The following is a 20,630-nucleotide window of genomic DNA, read 5'->3' as shown; positions in this document are numbered from 1 at the left end:
CACTGCTTGGCTTGTGGATGACATTGGGACTCACCTGACAGACAGAGAATAGTGGTGTGCAGAGGACGCAGCCAGCCCTATCAGGTATCATGTTTGCCAGTCACTGTAAATTCCTTGTATGAATAACCTGTAGGATTTAAATATCTTTCTGAAGTTAAGTTGTTTTTAGGTGAACTGCCAACAGTGAACGATGGATTGCTCATGCAAGATTTTGCTTCTCCTCAAACCAAGTCAATACAGCTATGCTATTCACTTGCCTGTTACGCTTCTGATTCTCGGAGTGATAGCTATACCACTTGTGACCAGATGGTCATGGTACACCAGGGGTTCTGAATGTGTGATACTGTTGCAACTTTGTGAAATGAATTTTGCTTTTGTTGGCGCAACGAATTTTGCTTTTGTAGGCGCACTATTCTGAATCTTGTACAGTTTGTTTAAAGACCTGCATTGCAGAAAAGGTCTTTAAAGTGTTGTATTTTCGTGAGAGTTTTGATGCTCTTGAAGTTTATGTATTTCACAGCTGTCATAAAATTGCTTACAGCCTGAAAGAAAGGCATCTTCCAACTTTATAGGTATCTGTGACAGCCCTTTGTGATAGTGCACCAAGCAAAATGTCAAAATGGCAATCTATCCAGAAAGATTTTTAGGAGCCAGAGCTTCTCAACTATAAATTGTCTTTATAGCAGATTTGGTTCTGTATTTGCTTGTTGGCTTAAATAAATTACTTTCCTGGTATCTTTTTATGAACATTGGACATATTACACTTGGTTCAAACAGAGAACAACCTGTCACAAATGTTCCTCTCTTAAGATAAGGTCAGTTTAAAGGAATGCAGACATCAGTGGAAGATGGCTGTACTTTAAGGTATGTTGGTTGTTATCAGAGTTCAGTTGTGATCCTAACTTCTGTATAATTTTAGTGTGATTATCATTCTCAGTACAGATCAAATGACTCATCACTGGTCATAGGAAGCATCAAATGTTGATGTATTGGCCAGACAATAGAACCTCAAGCATCATCACTTATCTGAGTGATTTTACACCCTTGATAAGACATTGTGAGGACTCAGATAACAACCTGAGACTGCCACGAGCATTGTCTCTGCCTCCAAGCCTGCTCAGTTCTAGACAGCTGCCTCTCTGTCTCCCAGTCTCTACCTGCTGAAACTCCTCATCTTTGCTCCTGCCAAATCTTGGGTACAAGCACTGCCTGCACTGTAGGCCCACTAGGGAAAGACCACAGGCACTGGACCTGACGATCCTATGGACACCTAACCAGTGCCCCCAGCTGTGGAGGGCCCACAACACTTGTGGCAAACACATCACATGGGGACAGCTGTTAGCTTCTCTACAGGAAATACTAGCCGGTTCAGCAGTTTGTTGTATTTCTTTCATTGCAGTCTTTGTTAAGCTGATTCTCATATACAACTGTTACCTTGGTTGTCAGGTCCAGGACTTTGATTTCGAACCATGAGTATGTGTTGATCTTTGGTATTGATTTGGGCTCAAGTTACCTGCAGTCATAATGTTTGCTATTTATGAAATTTTGGCCATTGATTTTGGTTTTCACTCATTACATGATCCACACCAGTGATTTGTGTAGTTAGCGTCAAGTTAAGACACAAAATATACAGAGAGTTCAGGTAGAAACTCTGCAAAGTTTCGCAGATAGAGGAACATTATAGGCATAAGAATCTCCACCTTTTTAATTTAATTACCGATTAAAGAGATGTTGGGTAGAGGAAAAAACATTGACATTTTTTGTACAACAGCTGTTGGCCTATCAGCGGAGCTTCTGCCAGTTCTGAACAGACTGTGTGGTAAATATTGAAATGTTTTTTTAATTCATGGTTGGTTTCATCAATGCAAAATTGTAGGGTTTATCGCATTTGATGCATGGTCAGAGAAACTGTTTCATCCATCCATTCATTTGCACATTGTTTTTCATCGATCCCACAACGAAGGGTAGCCTCAAGGAATGTGGAATGGGTCACGCTATACAATAACAGGCTACTACTGCGAAGTATACTGATGACAATTATGACAAGCACTAATCTACTCAAATTGTGATTATTACTTCTTGGTTGGCTGCTGTTATTATCTCCTACTTCAAACAAAGTATTTTAACTTTACACCGAGCTGTCTGTAGACCGGCAAAATTGGGAACTGTTACAAAGATAGTTGAGCAGAATTTACATTCCTGTGTCCAAGTATTCAAATATGTGGTAGGAATGGCTAATGATCCATTCTTTTACATAGCTCTTATCTTGGCTGGATGGACAAATTAATTTACTGTGTTGATGAAGCTAACGTGAAAAGAGTAGGGCAACTCCAGACATATTTACAATACTATGAAAAGGACGGATTGCTTCTCAGTGGCAAGATGACTCTTTGAGTTGCAGACAGGCACAACAAAAAGACTGTTACACACTGAATTTTCAGCCAAAGCTTTTTTCAGAAAACAAAGGAGGAGAAGGCTTTGCCCAAAAGCTCTTTTCATTGTACCTGCAACTCAAGTTGTAATCTTTACAGTGAGTAGCAATCTATCTTTCTTATAGTATTATTGATATTCCAGCTTGGACTTTCCATTGTTTGGGAGAAGTATTTTGTAATTTACATCCAACAATGTGCTGCTGATGTGAATGTTTGCAGTTCTGGAAAGGTAGCTTTTGATATGTGAAACTCAACATTAAATTCACAAAGTATGGCTTCTGCAGCTGTATTTGCTGTAGACTGTGTTGTATGCTGAGTTACTGCCTAGTTGCGCTACATGCATTAAGTGCCTTGCATTTGAGCCAGTGCCTGGTTTTGAATTGTCTGAACAGCCAGTATTGCTCTGTCGTGAATTATTTCCAGAAAGCCAGCAGTGATGAGTCTTATGCTCTTATTTCTTCACTAACAAAACAGAATTAATACTGTGGATATAAGACTGAGGTGACTGATTACTGACTTCAAGGCTTCTCTGCAAAGGGTCGCTATGCTTGCAAACCCAAAGAACTTTCGAAATTGCCTTCTTGACCAAAGATTACTTCTTTCCCATAGTTATGGCATGATTTTAACAGTCCATGGCTAAAATGACATGTTTTTTCTAGTTCGCTTCAATTGTCCACTGTCCCTTCCTTGCAGCTTCACCATATTATCCACTGCAACGCATGTTTTCTTCACCACTATAAGTTTAGAAATCCAATAAGAATTAAGTGGACATGTTTGCTCATTAGGCTACTGTTTGATAAATGCAAATTATACTTCCATTTTGCCTGTAAGCAGTGGGAACCATCCATATCATGGTTTCCTTTAGGGTGTTCCTGTAGTGCAAAGCAATGTATGTCACACGCATGATGAATGAGATACCCTGACAATTTGTGACATTGCTTTAACACACTGTGCTACAGTAATAACTTTTCATTTCATTTTTGTTGAATTCCATATATATCATGAAATAAGTGTTCCTTAGTTAGAAAAGAAAAATACCAGTAAAGCTTGTCAAATGCTATATCTTTTATCTTTAACAACCAAGAAATTTTTAATTTTTTGTTTTTTGCCTTGGTGTATAATACAACTGATGTAATGTAATCCGATATTCTGTTAAAATATCATGAGATGACAAAATCATTGCATCATTACCTGACTGATACTTTTACACCAAAGCTGAGTTACCAAACACATGCATAAGTAAATGGAAATCACTTAGTTCCTCCATCAAACATATTACTTAAGTGTTCTCTAAATGTGAGACTATTAACACCACTGATTCTTCACATTTTAAAAAACTAATAATTAAATTTATTTTAGGAAGATTAAACTGGTTCATTAAATCTGACGATGTCCACAGTTCATGACTGATAGTTTCTGTACAACAGTCACAGTTATCAGTGTTAAAAAATTTAGTGTCCGTTTTGCTATCACTAGGAAATATTTCTGTATGCGGCTGTGATGGTATATCATTTCCTTAGCAAAACTGGAATGCACCTCATCTATACAGAATAGAACTGACAATCATCATCTAGTGTCAGTACTAAAAAATAGTTCAAAACATAAAGCAATAAACATCAAAATGAGACCACAGCAAATCTAGACAAATATTGCAACTTGTCAACCCTAACTTTGAGCAGTTACGGGGAGATCAAGACCAGAAATAAGACTGTACAAGCACAGTACACAGGTGGCTGACTGGCAACATGTATTAAAATGTCCATAGCACCCAGGTGTGAACAAGCTGTTGTGGGCAAACATATCTAATGCATTGTTGGAGAGGCACATTGATGCACTGTTAGTACTTAGGGAGAGATACAGCATACTTAGGGAGAGATACAGCACTGTGTCTTCAGGAATGCACACCATTCAAATAGTTAGTTTTGTAACACTTAGTTTTGAATTTCTTAGTAGTGCTTGTGTCTCTAGGTAGAGAATAATCTAAAACATATGTCAGTATTCATGTAAAATTCATACACTTTTTTGTTATTTACAGTTGCAGTTAATGTCAGTTACTCATGAAGCAACACAATGTGGTCTGCTTTATTCCACTGATGCAGTTTCATTCATAAACAATCTTCAGAATTTTCTGAGCTCACAGCTTGCTAAGTAACACTTCCACATCATGCACAATATTTGCTGTGCCACACACAGTGACACTATAAAACTTATTTATAGTACTAATTTAGTTAATATAATTTATTTATGAAACATTCTTCCTTTAAATAACATTGAAATACTTACATGACTAGATATTTTTTAAATATACCTGCACATATACGTATAGGCTTCACTCCACAGTTTGAAATGCCGGTTGCCAATTTATGCTTAAAAGTTTGGGAGCTATTCCAGGGTAATGAAGACATAATTAAATTGTCCAGTTGCACATAATGAAATTGTTTTCAAATATTTTTCAATATAACATTAACACTTGCAGATGTTCATAAATTAATGTAATGTATATCTCAAAATTTGACTGGAAAATTTTGAAATGTGTTGTCAGTCAGCACATCAGACTGTGATGGAAGAACAAATATCCAGCTCTCAGCACCTCTCCAGACCTTTTCCACTGTTGATGGTCTGAAATGATATCTCCTACATTTTACAAGTTTATTCAAGATGTTGATGACATCACAGAATCTTGGAATCTTGCTGACCATAGTTTGCTTGTGAACAGCATAGAGGCAGTACTTGGACTGTTAGTTTTTCACGTAAAACAGTGATTGGAGTGAATGTGATGAATTTAGTCTAAGATTAGTAGATGATTCATCTGAGGCAACTCCCATATAATAAAACAATTCAAAATAGAGAGCTTCAATAGTTATGTACGCTTCAGCAAGTATACAATAGTAACTGTTTCCATCTGTTCCTGTTAAAACCAACGTTGTACATCATTACTTTTGATAGTAATGTAGGCCACTGGCTTTCACTTCTTCATTTTGAACCTGAAAAATAAATTAGTCTTTTATAATACAACTACACAATCTGCTTACAGATAATTTCATTCATGGGGATGTAGTATCTTCAGACAGCTTTTGTCAATTTTAAAAAGATAACAAAAAATGTTCTGAATTCTCCCTGACTGCTAATGCATAAAATTTAGTGTAAAATCGGTAATAAACAACTTTGTAAGTTTCAGCAGTTAAATGGTCTGGGATCAGCAATTAAAACTGAATATAGTAACACAGCACTAAGAATTTGCAATGGTGAACACAATTACAAAATAACAGTTCCAAGGAAGGATCTGGCAACTGTTTAGCATCTCACTGAAGAAGTAAATTATAGAACAGAATCTTTGCCATCAGTGTTTGCATCTGTAGATTTTGTTATAGTCCGTGAACTTGGACCATATTTTATTGCTAAGCTTCAAAGCCAGGTAAAAAAGGTTTTCTTTTTTTTTTCAAACAAGTGCATCATTACACATATGTGGGCGAGTTATTCGTCTACTTAGGGCTGATATTGAGGAGAGCTGAATTTGCTTGCTTGGTTGTGTGCAAGTCGGCAGGACAAGGATGTCACACAGCCGCCCCAGGCGAAGCTAAGGTGCAGAGACATGGAACACGTCACTGGAAATGAGTAAATCCCAAAACTTGGAATATGGACAGCTGTTAATTGTGTGGCCTTTATGTAGGACAGACAATGTCCCAAGAAATGGCGGAGTGTCAGACAAGATGTCTTTTTACGGCTCCACAAGAATCTACAATAATTCAGTGTCAAGTATTGAAGGAAATGTGAATATGTATGTGATCTCATAAAAATCAGGTGCTTACAATGACACAACACTATTTTCAGTATCTTTAAAACTACAGAAGTTCATATTTCACAGTGAATAAACACTTTCACGATGAACCTCTGAATTAACAACTTTTAAACACTTCGTACACTTTTAACAATTATTATCTCGGATGTGAGCACTGCATGATAGCTATCGTCTCAGAGAGCAACTCACCTGTATCTTATTTATTTATTGACTTACGACATCTTTTATAATTTATTGCCCCAATGTTTGTCAGAATGTTGTACCCTCCACGTTTACACAGCAAATGAATACAATATGAGTATCTCATATTGTGTCACATGTGTGTTTATTTAATGAACAGTTTAATTTTTTTGCCAGTAACTTTATTTAAATGTTAATTACAACTGATAATACAAAATCATGGTAATTTCAGAAGTGGTCAGCTACGTGTGTTAGCCGACTCCACCTTTGTAAATCAGTACCAAAAGCTGCCTCTGACAAGCAGGCCTAAATAATTGCTCAAGCCATGTTTAACAACACTCTGTGATCATTTATCATGCACACACTTGTGCAAGAATGGTGTCTTATTTATTTATGAACCAGCTAATACTTATGTTGAATGTAAATGATCTGAGTGTAACTGAATGTTCATGGCATTTATTTATTTAAATATTGTTGTAACATATTAGTTTAATCCCCGAAGTGATCACGTTGTATCAAATCATGTCTGTAGAGATGAAGAACAATGAAATTTTGGTGGGGACGGCCTTCAGCTAATAGAAAAGCAGACAGTGGAGGAACACTATGATTCAGTTTTACAGGTGATTGGTTTTGGGTGGTGAATGGCTCCTACAGTGCTGATACTTTTAACTTTTGAAGGGACTTTATATTTTGAGAGGTCTAAATGTTCTCTGGAGTAACTATTATGACTTGTTTTATGGAACTGAGGATACACAGAGTATGGGTTACTACTCTTTGTATTGTATGTATCAATTTGTAAATCATCATGTTGAATTCTGAACTGTTTTGAGCTGGGTGAATATTTTGTGTATTATGGTTATGAAATGGACTTAGATATCGCATATCTTTGATGACTATTTAGTTTGTGGATTTTACTACCATTCTCATACCATTCTTGTAATGCTCTTAACATAACTGCATTTGATAAGGGTATTTTTTACTGTGTTTTAACTGAATATCATATGATCATTTCGCGATTACTTGAAAGGTCCTTTCTTGAATAATTATTATTGAACATAATTCTTTGTTTTCTACATCATATATAGACATTAGATTATAATTCTGTTTATTAAATTATTCATTTAGCTTTTATTTTATATTTCTGCGTATTTTATTAACTCACAGCTGTAGCCAGTCAACAGACTATTTGACTCCAGGATTACAGCTACAGGATATTGTTTGCAGCAAATTAGCTGTTTGGCGTAAAAGCAGACATGTGTGGCTTGACCCTATGACTACACTGAGCTATTCTTTTTAAACAGAGCCATGCATAGTCCACAGGTAAAGATGCAGCTGGTTTGCTTGTGTAGAACGCTGTTTAGAAGAGCAATTACACTAGCAGTAACCGTTATATACTGCACACAACTAAGTCTGCACCAGGGCAAAATGTAGTCTGATCTGTGCCTTATTTTATAACACTGCATAAAAGAATTTCCTTCAAAAAGTTGTGTCTCTTCTTAGCTCAAAGAGGAGTATTTCGAACATAAAAATACAAGGAATTTTCATTAAGTCAAGGCTTTCGAATAATAGTTTGCGCAATTGCCTATTGTTTGTTTCCATCATAGGTTTGACGACTTTTTTGTGTAACTTGAACACACTATGGCGGTTTGCTTTTTTGACAATCCAGACATCATGCTGCATCTAACTTGATTACAAAGAATTTTCATTGCATACACAAAACTCTTTAATCAGTTCACTAAGTAATCTACGTGATCAATCCATGACCAGTTTTTATTTAGATTAATGCCAAGAAATTTAACGGTCTGTAGTGATTAGTTCTTTGCCCTCATATTTAACTGTGATTTATGTTCAGCAGTTAGGTCATTTGTGTTTTTGTGATGTGCAGTTTCATATAGCATTATTATTTATCCAATTTTCAACTCCTTGAAGAGTTTGTTTAGTATTATTTGCTAGTTGTTCATTGTTTTTGTAGAAACTACTACTATGGAGCCATCTGCATACAGAAATGTTACAAGGTAATCCTACAAGGTATATTGTTTATGTAACACAGTAACAGTATGGATTCCTGGAATACACTTGCTTGTCTCTCCTTCCAGCTAGAACACGCTCTCTCATGTTTTTGTTGGGTATACACCCTCTATTTCCTATTTTAGAGATAGGATGAGAACCAGCATGAAGATTTTCCATGGAGACCACAAGCTACTGCAATTTTGTAAAGCAACAACTTGTGGTTTACTAGGTCAATTGCTTTAGTGAGGTCGCAAGGTCACTTTTGATACTGGATGTGCACAGCTTGTTATCAAAAATACTCTACCGGGAGGATCTCTTATATTTCTCAAGCCAAAATGACAAAACTTTGGAGAAGTTGTGAGAAAAGCTGTGTTTTTGTAATGGTTTTGTTTGGTCAGCACAAGAGCCATACAGTTAAGCTCTATAAAAGTTTTCTGGTGGTTATGGTAATATGTTCATTAGTATTTACACAAAGTAAAGCAGGCTATGACTGAGCACAGTCCTTCAGTAATGTGTAACTTGAATCATTTCACACATGTGAGAAGTTTATGAAACATGATATGTGAATATTGCTCATGAAGAACCAGTCACAATCACAAAATATCCTGTATTTAAACTGACCAGTTTTGGCACATACAGGAGGCCATCTTCTGGTTGATTGCATCATTTGAAGGAGCTGGGAATGTGCTGATCAGCTGTGTATTGTCAAGATAATAACTTGACCTAGGTGACACGTTTTTGCTCAGCTTGTCACCAGCTCCAGAAAATGGCGCAATCAATCTGAAGAAGGCCTCCTGTATGTGCTAAAACTGGTCATTTTAAATTAATGATATTTTGCAATTGTGACTGTTTCTTCATAAGTAAGATCGCTGTTGGTTAAAGTCATGAAATGTGAATGAATGAGTGCTAAAGTTGTGGAAACATGCCTTGACTTTATTTCCGTATGCTGAATCTTGCCTAGTTCTCTATGAAAATCTACTGGCCCATTGTGGTTCGGATGTTTTACCCTTGCAGATGTGTCCTCATATGGTGCCACGAAACATATTAGGACAAATAATTTTCAGTAATTATCAAGAAACTAATTAGTTTAAACACTGGAAGATTCCAGGAGGGAATGTAACAATATTATGAAGTAGATAGTTGCTACTCACCATATAGCGGAGATGCCGAGTTGCATATACACTACTGGCCATTAAAATTGCTACACCACAAAGATGATGTGCTACAGATGCGAAATTTAACCGACAGGAAGAAGATGCTGTGATACGCAAATGATAAGCTTTTCAGAGCTTTCACACAAGGTTGACACTGGTGGCGACATCTACAACGTGCTGACATGAGGAAAGTTTGCAACTGATTTCTCATACACAAACTGCAGTTGACTGGCATTGCCTGGTGAAACGTTGTTGTGATGCCTCATGTAAGGAGGAGAAATACGTACCATCACGTTTCCGACTTTGATAAAGGTCGGATTGTAGCCTAGCATGATTGCGGTTTATTGTATCGCGACATTGCTGCTTGCACTGGTTGAGATCCAATGACTGTTAGCAGAATATGGAATCGGTGGGTTCAGGAGGTTCATACGGAATGCCGTGTTGGATCCCAATGGCCTCACATCACTAGCAGTCAAGATGACAGGCATCTTATCCACATGGCTGTAATGGATCGTGCAGCCACGTCTCGATCCCTAAGTCGACAGATGGGGACATTTGCAAGAAAACAACCATATGCACAAACAGTTCGATGACATTTGCAGCAGCATGGACTATCAGCTGCGGTTACCCTTGATGCTGCATCACAGACAGGAGCGCCTGTGATGGTGTACTCAACGACGAACCTAGGTGCACGTATGGCAAAACGTCATTTTTTCGGATGAATCCAGGTTCTGTTTACAGCATCATGATGGTCACATCCGTGTTTGGCAACATCGCGGTGAACGCACATTGGGATTGTGTATTCGTCATCACCATACTGGCGTATCACCCGGAGTGATAGTATGGGTTACATGTCTCGGTCACCTCTTGTTCACATTTACGACACTTTGAACAGTGGACGTTACATTTCAGATGTGTTACGACCCATGGCTCTACCCTTCATTCAATCTCTGCAAAACCCTACATTTCAGCAGGATAATGCACGACCGCATGTTGCAGGTCCTGTACGGGCCTTTCTGGATACAGAAAATGTTCGACTGCTGCCCTGGCCAGCACATTCTCCAGATCTCTCACCAATTGAAAACATCTGGTCAATGGTGGCCGAGCAACTGGCTCGTCACAATACGCCAATCTTGATGAACTGTGGTATCGTGTTGAAGCTGCATGGGCAGCTGTACCTGTACATGTCATCCAAGCTCTTTTGACTCAATGCCCAGGCATATCAAGGCAGTTATTACGGCCAGAGGTGGTTGTTCTGGGTACTGATTTCTCAGGATCTATGCACCCAAATTGCATGAAAATGTAATCACATGTCAGTTCTAGTATAATATATTTGTCCAATGAATACCCGTTTATCATCTACATTTCTTCTTGGTGTAGCAATTTTAATGGCCTGTAATGTAGGTACAACAAAAAGACTGTCACAAAATAAGAGTTTGGTCAACAAGGCCTTTGTCAAAAATAGATGACACATTACCACAGTCTGGCAGCCAAAGCCAGACTATGAGCAGCAGCAGCAGTGCATGATGGGTGTGACAACTGGGTTTTTGGGGGGGGTGGGGGGTGGGGGGTAAGGAGGTGGCTGGAGCGAGGAGGGAGAGGGGTAGCAGGGTAGGGATGGGCAACAGGTCGGTGAAGTGCTGCTGGGGAGTGTGCAGGGAGGAGGTGGAGAGAGGGTAGAACAGTTAGGTGCAGTTGGGAGGTTATATGGATGGCTGGGGAGAGTAGGGGGGGGGGGGGGGGGGGGTTAGCAGAAAAGGAGAGAAATAAAAAGACTAGGTGCATTGGTGGAATAGAGGGGTGGAATGGGAACAGAGAAGGGGCTAGATGGGTGAGGCTAAATGACTACCGTATTTACTCAAATCTAAGCCGCACCTGAAAAATGAGACTCGAAATAGAGGAAAAAAAATTTTCCCGTATCTAAGCCGCACCTGAATTGAGACTCGAAATTCAAGGGGAGAGAAGAGTTTTAGGCCGCACCTCCAAATCGAAACAAAGTTGGTCCATTGTAATATGAGACACAATTTAGGTCGCGTGAATGACGATACAGCTGCAGTAGTTTGGTTCGAGTCGTAAGCTTAGCAGTTAAGCTTTAACAGGTAGCCGTTGCTATGCGTCAGGCGCTCCGTCCGTGTTTATACGGGTACCCTTTTTTTTCCACGTGCTTCGCCTGGTTTGAATTGATTGCTTATTTTTCTTTGATCCGATAACTGCTGTTCTATTTGTTATAGGTGTTTACGTCACTCAAAGCTGAAAATGCATTGCTGTGCTGTGTCATGCATTGTTTGTCGCATTCTGATAATGAGTGTTTAAGGCCTGTCGCCGCTCGCGGCATGGCTTGCTTTTGTGCGCGCTACTGCCGCTCACAGGTTTTTTTTAAAAAAAAAAAAAAAAAGGAATTGTCTCATTAGCTAAACAATGGCAAGAGACTGCTATTTTTTGTTACTTACACTGGTGCTTTCTTTGATAATGATCAACAATAACCAAATAATAGACTGCGTATGATAGATGATGTTGTGAACAAGAGTTTAGCGAAAATTTTTCTCCGTTTCAAAATCTTTGCGGACTCCTCTTTAGTACATTACATTCTGCACAAAAATTAGAGTCATCTTAGATTTAAAAATCTAGTCAATTGCCGTGCTACATTTCTGACTCTATCGCTATTAGGTATAAGAATAATACGAATATAAACATGACATGATATGTATATTCTTCCACGTTACTGTTGTCTCACTCTAGTTTCGTAGTTTATTAGGCAGACAGGATTTTAATGATATAGCAGCAAACACGAAAGAATACATGGCAAAATGTTTATATTCATATTATTCTTATCGTGAAGAGAATACTCCATGTGATTCACAATTCATAGAAGTACCTATTAACAACCATCTCTTCTCACAGGTAGGAAAAAATTCAGAACGCAGAGTTGGCCATATTGACAAACATCCCAAACAGTCTTGCCAGTCGGATTTTCGTAGTACATTGAAATGCTGCTACATTCGAAGATGAAAAATACGGAATTTGTATTTACTTTGTTGGATAATGTATGAAAATGCAGTGGTCGAAACTCGTGGCGGAGAAAAATGCTCGTCTACCACCTTTTTTTTTTAATTTATTTACTGATGCAGAGGTTTTGGCGCCAGTATTTATCTTTGTGTCTGCAAAGCATGCCTGCGTAGCACTACACATATTCAAGACAGAAGTTAGTTGTGGTGGCACCTGCCAATATTTTTCAGAACTTCCGCTTACTTTGCACTCGATTCCAAGCCGCAGGCGGTTTTATGGATTACAAAAACCGGAAGAAAAGTGTGGCTTAGATTCGAGTAAATATGGTAATGAAGGTTGAGTCAGGAGGATTACAGGTGTGTAGGATATATTGCAGAGAGAGTTCTCAACTATGCAATTCAGAAGAGCTTGTGTTAATGGGAAGGATCCATATGGTACAGGCTGTGAAGCAGTCATTGAAATGAAGAATGTTGTGTTGGGTGGCATGTTCAGCAACAGGGTGGTCCAGATGTTTCTTGTCTACAGTTTATTGGTGGCAATTCATGCGGACAGAAAGTTTTTGATTGTCAAGCCCACGTAGAATGCAGCAGTGTGGTTTTGACGTAGCTTGTAGATCACATGACTGGTTTCACAGGTAGCCCTGCCTTTCATGGGCTAGGTGATGTCTGTGATCGGACTGGAATATGTGGTGGTGGGAGGATGCATAGGACAGGCCTTGCATCTAGATCTATGACAGGTGTATGAGCCAAGAGTTAAGGGGTTTGGAGCAGAGGTTGTGTAGGGAGGGATGAGTATGTTGTATAGATGCAGTGGACGGCAGAATGCCACTGTGGGAGGGGTGGGAAGGATAATGGGTAGGACATATCTGATTTTAGGGCACTAAGAGAGGTACTCGAAACCATTCCTGGATGGTACTGAGTTAGAAGGGGAATGCTTCTCTGTGGTGGGTGAGTAAAGCCTCAGTGAGACCCTCAATTTATTTTGAGAGCAACTGCTCATCATTGCGGATGTGATGGCCATGGCTGGCTAGGTTTTATGGAAGAGCCTTTAGGTATGGAATGGGTGGCAGCTATTGAAGTGGAGGCAATGCTGGTGGTTAGTAGGTTTGATATGGACAGAGGTACTGATGTAGTCATGTTTGAGGTGGAGGTCAACATCTAGGAAGGTGGTGTGTTGGGTTGAGTAGGACCAGGTGAAGCGAATGGGGGAGGTGTTCAGGTTCTGCAGGAATGTGGATAGGGTGTTCTCACCCTTGACCCAGATCCCAATGATGTCATCAGTGATTCTGAACCAGGTGAAGTGTTTAGGATTTTGGGTTTTTAGGAAGGATTCCTCTAGATGGTCCATGAATAGTTCAGCATAGGATAGTGCCATGTGATTGCCCATAGCTGAAACCCAGATTTGTTTGTAGGTAATACCTTCAAAGGAGAAGTAATTGTGGGTGAGAATATAGTTGGTTGTAGGGACTAGGAAGGAGTTGGTTTCGAATCCATCGGGTGTTGGGAAAGATAGTGTTCAATAGCAGAAAGGCTATGGGTGTTAGGGATGTTGGTGTAAAGGGAAGTGGCATCAATAGTGAAAACCGGGGCATCATGTGCTAATGGACCGGGAACTGGGGGGAGCCGGTGGAGGAAGTGGTTGGTATATTTTCTATAGAAGGGTACGTGCCGGGTAATAGACTGAAGGTGTTGGTCTATGAGAGCAGATATTCTCTCAGTGGGGGCTCAGTAATGCCACAATGGGGTGTCCTGGGTGGTTGGGTTTATGGACTTTAGGAAGCATGTGGATGGTAGGAGTGCGGGGAGTGGTAGGGGTGAGGAGAGAGATGGTCTGCGGGGGAGAGGTTCTGGGTTTGGTCTATGGATTTGAGGAGAGAATGGAGATGCTGCTGAATTTCTGGAATGGAGTCACTGTGACAAGGTTTGTAGGTGGAAGTTTCTGACAGCTGATGGAGTGCTTCTGTCAGGTAATCCTTGCAGTTCAAAACAACAGTGGTGGAGCCTTTGTCTGCAGCTAGGATTACAAGGTCGGGATCAGTTTTTAGGTGATGGACTGTGGTTCTTTCTGTGGATGTAAGGTTAATTTGCATGATGAGGGATTTGGGGAATGACGGGGAGGCAAGGTTTTAGGTTGAGAAATTCTGGAAAGATAACAGGGGGTGATTTGAGGCCAGTGGGTGTGGATCACGGTTGGATGGTGGAGTGAACTGAGTCAGGCAGGGTTCAACATAGGTCTTTGATTAAGTGTGATTGGTAGGGTTGGTGATGAAAAACCGTTTTCACTGTAGGGACCGGGAGGAAGAGACAAGGTCTTTAACAAGTCCTACATGACTGAATTTGGCAGTGGGGCAAAAGGTGAGGCCTGTGGAGAAAAGGTTTATGACTGTGTTTTGGATCTGTTCAGGTTCTGGATTCTGTGTGGTGGTGAGAGGGAGTTTTGAAGGGTGGCGTAAATGTAGTAGGTCTGTGAGACATAGTTGGTCAGCTATGAGGAGATGTGGCACAGGTTTGGAGGTTGTTTTACAGTTGTTGGACAATTGTACTCCAAGGTGGGAGTAGGAAGTGAGCAGGGTAGAGAGTTTTTTAAGGTGGCATGCATGTTGCTCTAGTTCCTGATGGACAAGATTTTCAATGTGTTTTATATGTTCCACGAATTTGGAACTGCATAGCAGGAGAATTTTACGGATGGAGAGAAGGTACTGCAAGGATGTTTGGGCTTCATTGATATGGTTTTGCAGGACTATGTTGTGAGGGATTGGCAGAATCTGAACAGATGGAGGTCATTGTGGAAGGAAGAATGGTAGCCAGAGATGAGTAATTTGATGATAAGACCATTTGGGGGGATTCCATGAGTGAAGCAACTATGCCGGAACAATATGTAGCACTGGATTCTGGCTAGGGAAAAGGAAAATTTTTCTGTATTGACATAGATGGAAGGAACAAGTATTCACGGTGGTGGGAAAAAATGCAAAAAAATACATAAGTAATGTAGAATTACATCTGAAAAAATTCTCAGAAATACACCCAAATATATGGAAAAATCATGAAAATGGCGAAATAGGGGGAAACTAGATGAAATCTGAGTGAGTACAGTGATAGCGAAAGGCAAAAACCTACTAGAATTGGCATCTCACTATAATTGGTGTGAAGTCACAATGAGATCAAAGAAAAGATATAAATAAAAAATATCTTACTGTGGTTTGCAGGTCAGAGGGTGGATAAGAGTGATGAATGGGGACAGGAGATGTGATTGGATAAGATGAAATTAGTAGGTGCGAACTGGGATAGAACGGAGAAGAAGAGGGTGAGGTGTGGAGGGGTTGGTAGGATGAGATACAAGATCCTGTGGCACTGGAAAGGTGCAGGAAATAACACGCACAAATTCAGGAGAGTGATCATTTTGAAGGTATAGGATTAATGATATAGGTGGGAGTAAAGTGGGACATCAGATGCTGCATCAACAGTCCGCATGGTCATGTAGCTGTCTGTTGTGTGCATCTGAGATGGTTGACACAGTGTGGCTCCAACTACCACCCTTTCTTCCACAATGACCACCATCTGTCAAGATTCCACCAATCCTCAGTCCTCACCAACATAATCCTGCAAACCCATATCAATCAAGCCCAAACCTCCTTGCAATACCTTCTCTCCATCTGTAAAATTCTGCTGCTGTGCTGTCCCAAATTCCTGGAACTCATAAAACACATTGAAACTCTTGCCCTCCAGGAACTAGAGCAACATGCATGCCACCTCAATAAACTCTCCACCCTGCTCACTTCCTACTCCCGCCTTGGAGTACAATTGTCCAACAACTGTAAAACAACCTCCAAACCTGTGCCACATCTCCTCATAGCTGACAAACTCTGTCTCACAGACCTACTACATTTACCCCACCCTCCAAAACTCTCTCCCACCTCCAGACCAAACCCAGAACCTCTCCCCCGCAGTCCATCTCTCTCCTCACCCCTACCACTCCCCGCACTCCTACCATCCACATGCTTCCTGAAGTCCATAAACCTAACCACCCATGACACCCCATTGTGGCCAGTTACTGTGCCCCCACTGAGAGAATATCTGCTCTTGTAGACCATCACTTTCAGCTTATTACCAGAACATACCCTCCTACATAAAAGATACCACTCATTTCCTCCACCAACTCTCCACAATTCCTGTTCCTTTGCCTCACAGTGCCCTCCTTTTCACTACTGATGCCACCTCCCTTTACACTAACACCCATGGCCTTTATGCTATTGAACACTAGCTTTATCAGTGCCTGACAGGTTCCAAACCAACAACCTCCTTCCTAGTCACCATGGCCAACTATATCCTCACCCACAATTACTCCTCCTTTGAAGGTTTTACCTACAAACAAATCCAGGTTTCAGCGATGGGCAATCACATGGCACCATCCTACACCAACCTATTCATGTGCCAACTAGAGGAATCCTTCCTAAACACCCAAAATCCTAAACACCTCACCTGGGTCAGAATCACTGATGACATCATTGGGATCTGGGTTCAGGGTGAGAACACCCTATCCACATTCCTGCAGAACCTGAACACCTCCCTCATTCGCTTCACCTGGCCCTACTCAACCCAAAAGCCACAGTTCTTGATGTTGACCTCCACCTCAAACATGGCTACATAAGTACCTCTGTCCACATTAGACCTACTAACCACCAACAATACCTCCACTTCGACAGCTGCCACCCATTCCATACCAAAAGCCTCTTCCAACCTAGCCAGCCATGGCCGTCACATCTGCAGTGATGAGCAGTTGCTCTCAAAATAAACTGAGGGTGTCTCTGAGGCCTTTAGTAACCATAATTATCCTTCCAAACTTGTAGAAAATCAAATTTCCCATGCCTTATCTTTTCAATCGCTCACCGTCCAGCCGCAGAGGAGCATTCCGTTTGTAACTCAGTACCATCCAGGACTGGAGCAAATGAATTACATTCAGCACCAGGGTTTCAACTGCCTCTCATCATGCCATGAAATCAGAAATGTCCTGCCCACTATCCTTCCCACCCCTCCCATAGTTGTATTCTGCCATCCACCATATCTATACAATATACTCATCCATCCCTACACAACCTCTGCCCCCAACCCCCTTACCTCAAGGCTCATATTCCTGCAATAAACCTAGAGGCAAGACCTGTCCTATACATCCTCCCACCACCACATACTCCAGTCCGGTCACAAACATCACCTACCTCATCAGAGGCAGGGCTACCTGTGAAACCAGACAAGTGATTTTCAAGCTAAGCTGTAACCACTCTGCTGCATTCTATGTGACCAAGACAACTGACAACTGTCTGTCTGCCATGAATGGCTACCAACAAACTGTAGACAAGAAACAATTGCAATTGGACCACTGTGTTGCTGAGCATGCCACCCGACGCAACATTCTTCATTTCAATGACTATTTCTCAGCCTTTGCCATATGGATCCTTCCCACTGACACCAGCTTTTCTGAATTATACAGGTAGGAACTCTCTCTGTAATATATCCTACACTCCTGTAATCCCCCTGGTTCAACCTTCATTAGTCATTAGCCTCACCCATCTAACCCCTTCCCTGTTCTCATTCCAGCACTACACAGCCCTCTATTCCACCAATGCACCCAATCTTTTTACATCTCCCCTTTTCTGCTAACCCCCCCACCTTTCTCCACTGCCCTCCTAATTTCCCTACTGCACCTAGCTATCCTACCATCTCTTCACATTGCCCTGTAGACTCCCCAGCATCACTGCACTGTCTGCCACCCCTACCCTGCTATCCCTCCCCATCCCAGCCGCCTCGTTACCCCCACTTAGTTGCCTCGTGCATCATGCACTGCTGCTTGTATTCTGGCTTCAGTTGCCAGAGACTGTGTTTATGTGTGTGTGTGTGTGTGTGTGTGTGTGTGTGTGTGTTTGTGTGTGTGAGTGAGTGAGAGAGAGAGAGAGAGAGAGAGAGAGAGAGTTGTTTGTGTGTGTGTGTGTGGGGGGGGGGGGGGGTCTAGTTTTGATAAAGGTCTTGTTGACTGAAAGCTTATTTTGTGACAGTCTTTTTGTTGTGCCTATCTGTACTCAGCATTTGTGCCGTGTGATGACTAGCAACTATCCTTTTCATAATAATGTTACAACTCATTAGTTTAGTGTCATAGGCATAGGCATAATTCATTGTCAGTATCACTAAAATTTTGTGTTTAGAAACATCTCCATAAATAGGTATTTTTTATGATATTGTCTTTCAGCAATACCTAGAATGCAAAACACTTTCCTCAGTTCACAGAGTAACATAATTAGCTTGATATTAATTATGCCCCATATACACCATATTCGTTTCTGCACACTTACTTGCACTAAAGAAGATTCTGCCAGGAATGGTGAAGGTGTGCATTCCATATTTGACAGTTATAATAACAATAATAATAATAAAATTTCTATTTTTTTATAGATTAAAACACATAAAGTTGCCTGAGGTAGATGACAATCACATGTGGGTATTGCAATGAGAAACCCAGTCTATCTGATTTAGTTATCAAAGCCTTTGTCGAGACTTACTGTTTGGGCATTTTCAGCACTGAATTCATTGTAACTAAATTAGTATACTCAAATGTCCTTACTTGTTCCTGAAAAAGTTCTTAAGAGATGTTTCTTCAGATTTCTTCATTTTAATGTTATCATCAGTTTTTACGCTGCTGTTACAGTCTTGAGCAAGCTAAAACAAGAAGACAGATTGTTTGAAGTTTACGTAGATGACCCTGATTAAATAACTGCCTACTCAAACACGATATTATTGCACTTGGCCATTACAAAAAAACATGCGAAGACATTGTGTTAAACAAATTCAGCGGTAACTGTTAATGCTTGCAGGTCAGTTGTGCATATACTATCAATGCCAATTACACGCTGCCTCATGATAAGGAGATCAAAATGCCATCCTCCCAATTGCAATAATATCATGGTTGACTAATGCTTCCAATTAAAAATAAAAATTTTGATTCACTTGACAAAGTATGAATGAACATATAGACAAAAATACATTATTGTCCTCAAACTGAAGTGACAGTAAGAGTCACAAATAAGGTATGTAAGTTGTAATAGTAAAGAAATACAGATAATCAATCACAGAATTCAGATAATTAGAAAACTGTAAAATTATTTGCTTTAATTAACTTACTGACTGCAATGCTTCACATGCATTGCACCATTTTTCATACTCTTCATTTGGTGCTTGCATATATTTTAACACTGCTTCGGCAAGTAGATTGAAACGAGTTGCTCTTTGCATGGGCAACATTAAAAATGAATATAAAGGAAATTTTTCACATTTCTCATCATCCTCAATTTTTTTCAGCGCTGTAGCGAATCTCTTGTTTTTCATCCTTAAACAATAAAGAATCTCTTGTAAAGAAAATTAATTTGGATTTCAAACATAGGTAAATCTATTAATTTATGACTACCTATTTATTCTGAATTTTATCTAGTGTTTGGTTAACAATTGTATCTGGACTTCCTGTACTTACAGTTGCCGTAAGCGTTTTTCAATGATCTGCAGATTCTCACAGTACTTCACGTATACTCCAAAATATTGATTTGCATGATGTATTATTGTATCTGCCATTTTTGTGAGCCGGAGATCTCTTTCCCAAACAGTTACCAAGTCCTTTAGGAAGTTTTGGGAACAGTTTTTTACTGAAAAAAAATACATTTAATTGCTTGAATTTTGAAACTATGAAAAAGAAAGAAAAATCCAAACAGAAACTGAATTTAAGCCTGACCTACGTATTTTTCAGTGATATTTTAGAGTGTGATAACATTTTTAGATTGGTCATGTCAGGTGCAATAAGATATTAAGTTTGACAATGACAAGTTAGGCAAATCAGTGCTTATTACTCACATCATCAGATCTGGATTGTTTGTTTCCTGTTGATTACACATTTCAATGTTCTTAACAATGATGTCTGAGTACAAGTGAGAGTGCTATTACATATCCGTATGGTCAAGGGTGTTGTCATTCTTTTTATTGTTATATACACTCCTGGAAATGGAAAAAAGAACAC

General features: G+C 40.0%; 1 protein-coding gene across 1 annotated transcript in view; it reads right to left on the bottom strand.

The window, feature by feature from the left end:
* Nucleotides 1-4,430: 4,430 nt before the first annotated feature.
* LOC124606694 overlaps nucleotides 4,431-20,630 on the bottom strand; it is a 209,928-nt gene continuing 193,728 nt past the window's right edge. The window contains exons 10-13 of the mRNA XM_047138719.1: nucleotides 20,094-20,262; nucleotides 19,748-19,952; nucleotides 19,191-19,285; nucleotides 4,431-5,416 (exon numbers count right to left, since the gene is read on the bottom strand). Coding sequence (XP_046994675.1) covers nucleotides 5,398-5,416; nucleotides 19,191-19,285; nucleotides 19,748-19,952; nucleotides 20,094-20,262 — 488 coding nt within the window. The 3' untranslated portion in view covers nucleotides 4,431-5,397. The remainder of the gene's footprint in view (nucleotides 5,417-19,190; nucleotides 19,286-19,747; nucleotides 19,953-20,093; nucleotides 20,263-20,630) is intronic.

Source organism: Schistocerca americana, chromosome 3, assembly GCF_021461395.2.
Source record: "Schistocerca americana isolate TAMUIC-IGC-003095 chromosome 3, iqSchAmer2.1, whole genome shotgun sequence".
NCBI classification, from domain to species: Eukaryota; Metazoa; Arthropoda; class Insecta; order Orthoptera; family Acrididae; genus Schistocerca; species Schistocerca americana.
Note: the sequence above shows the minus strand (reverse complement) of the source record. Positions and strands in the feature narration are given on the sequence as shown.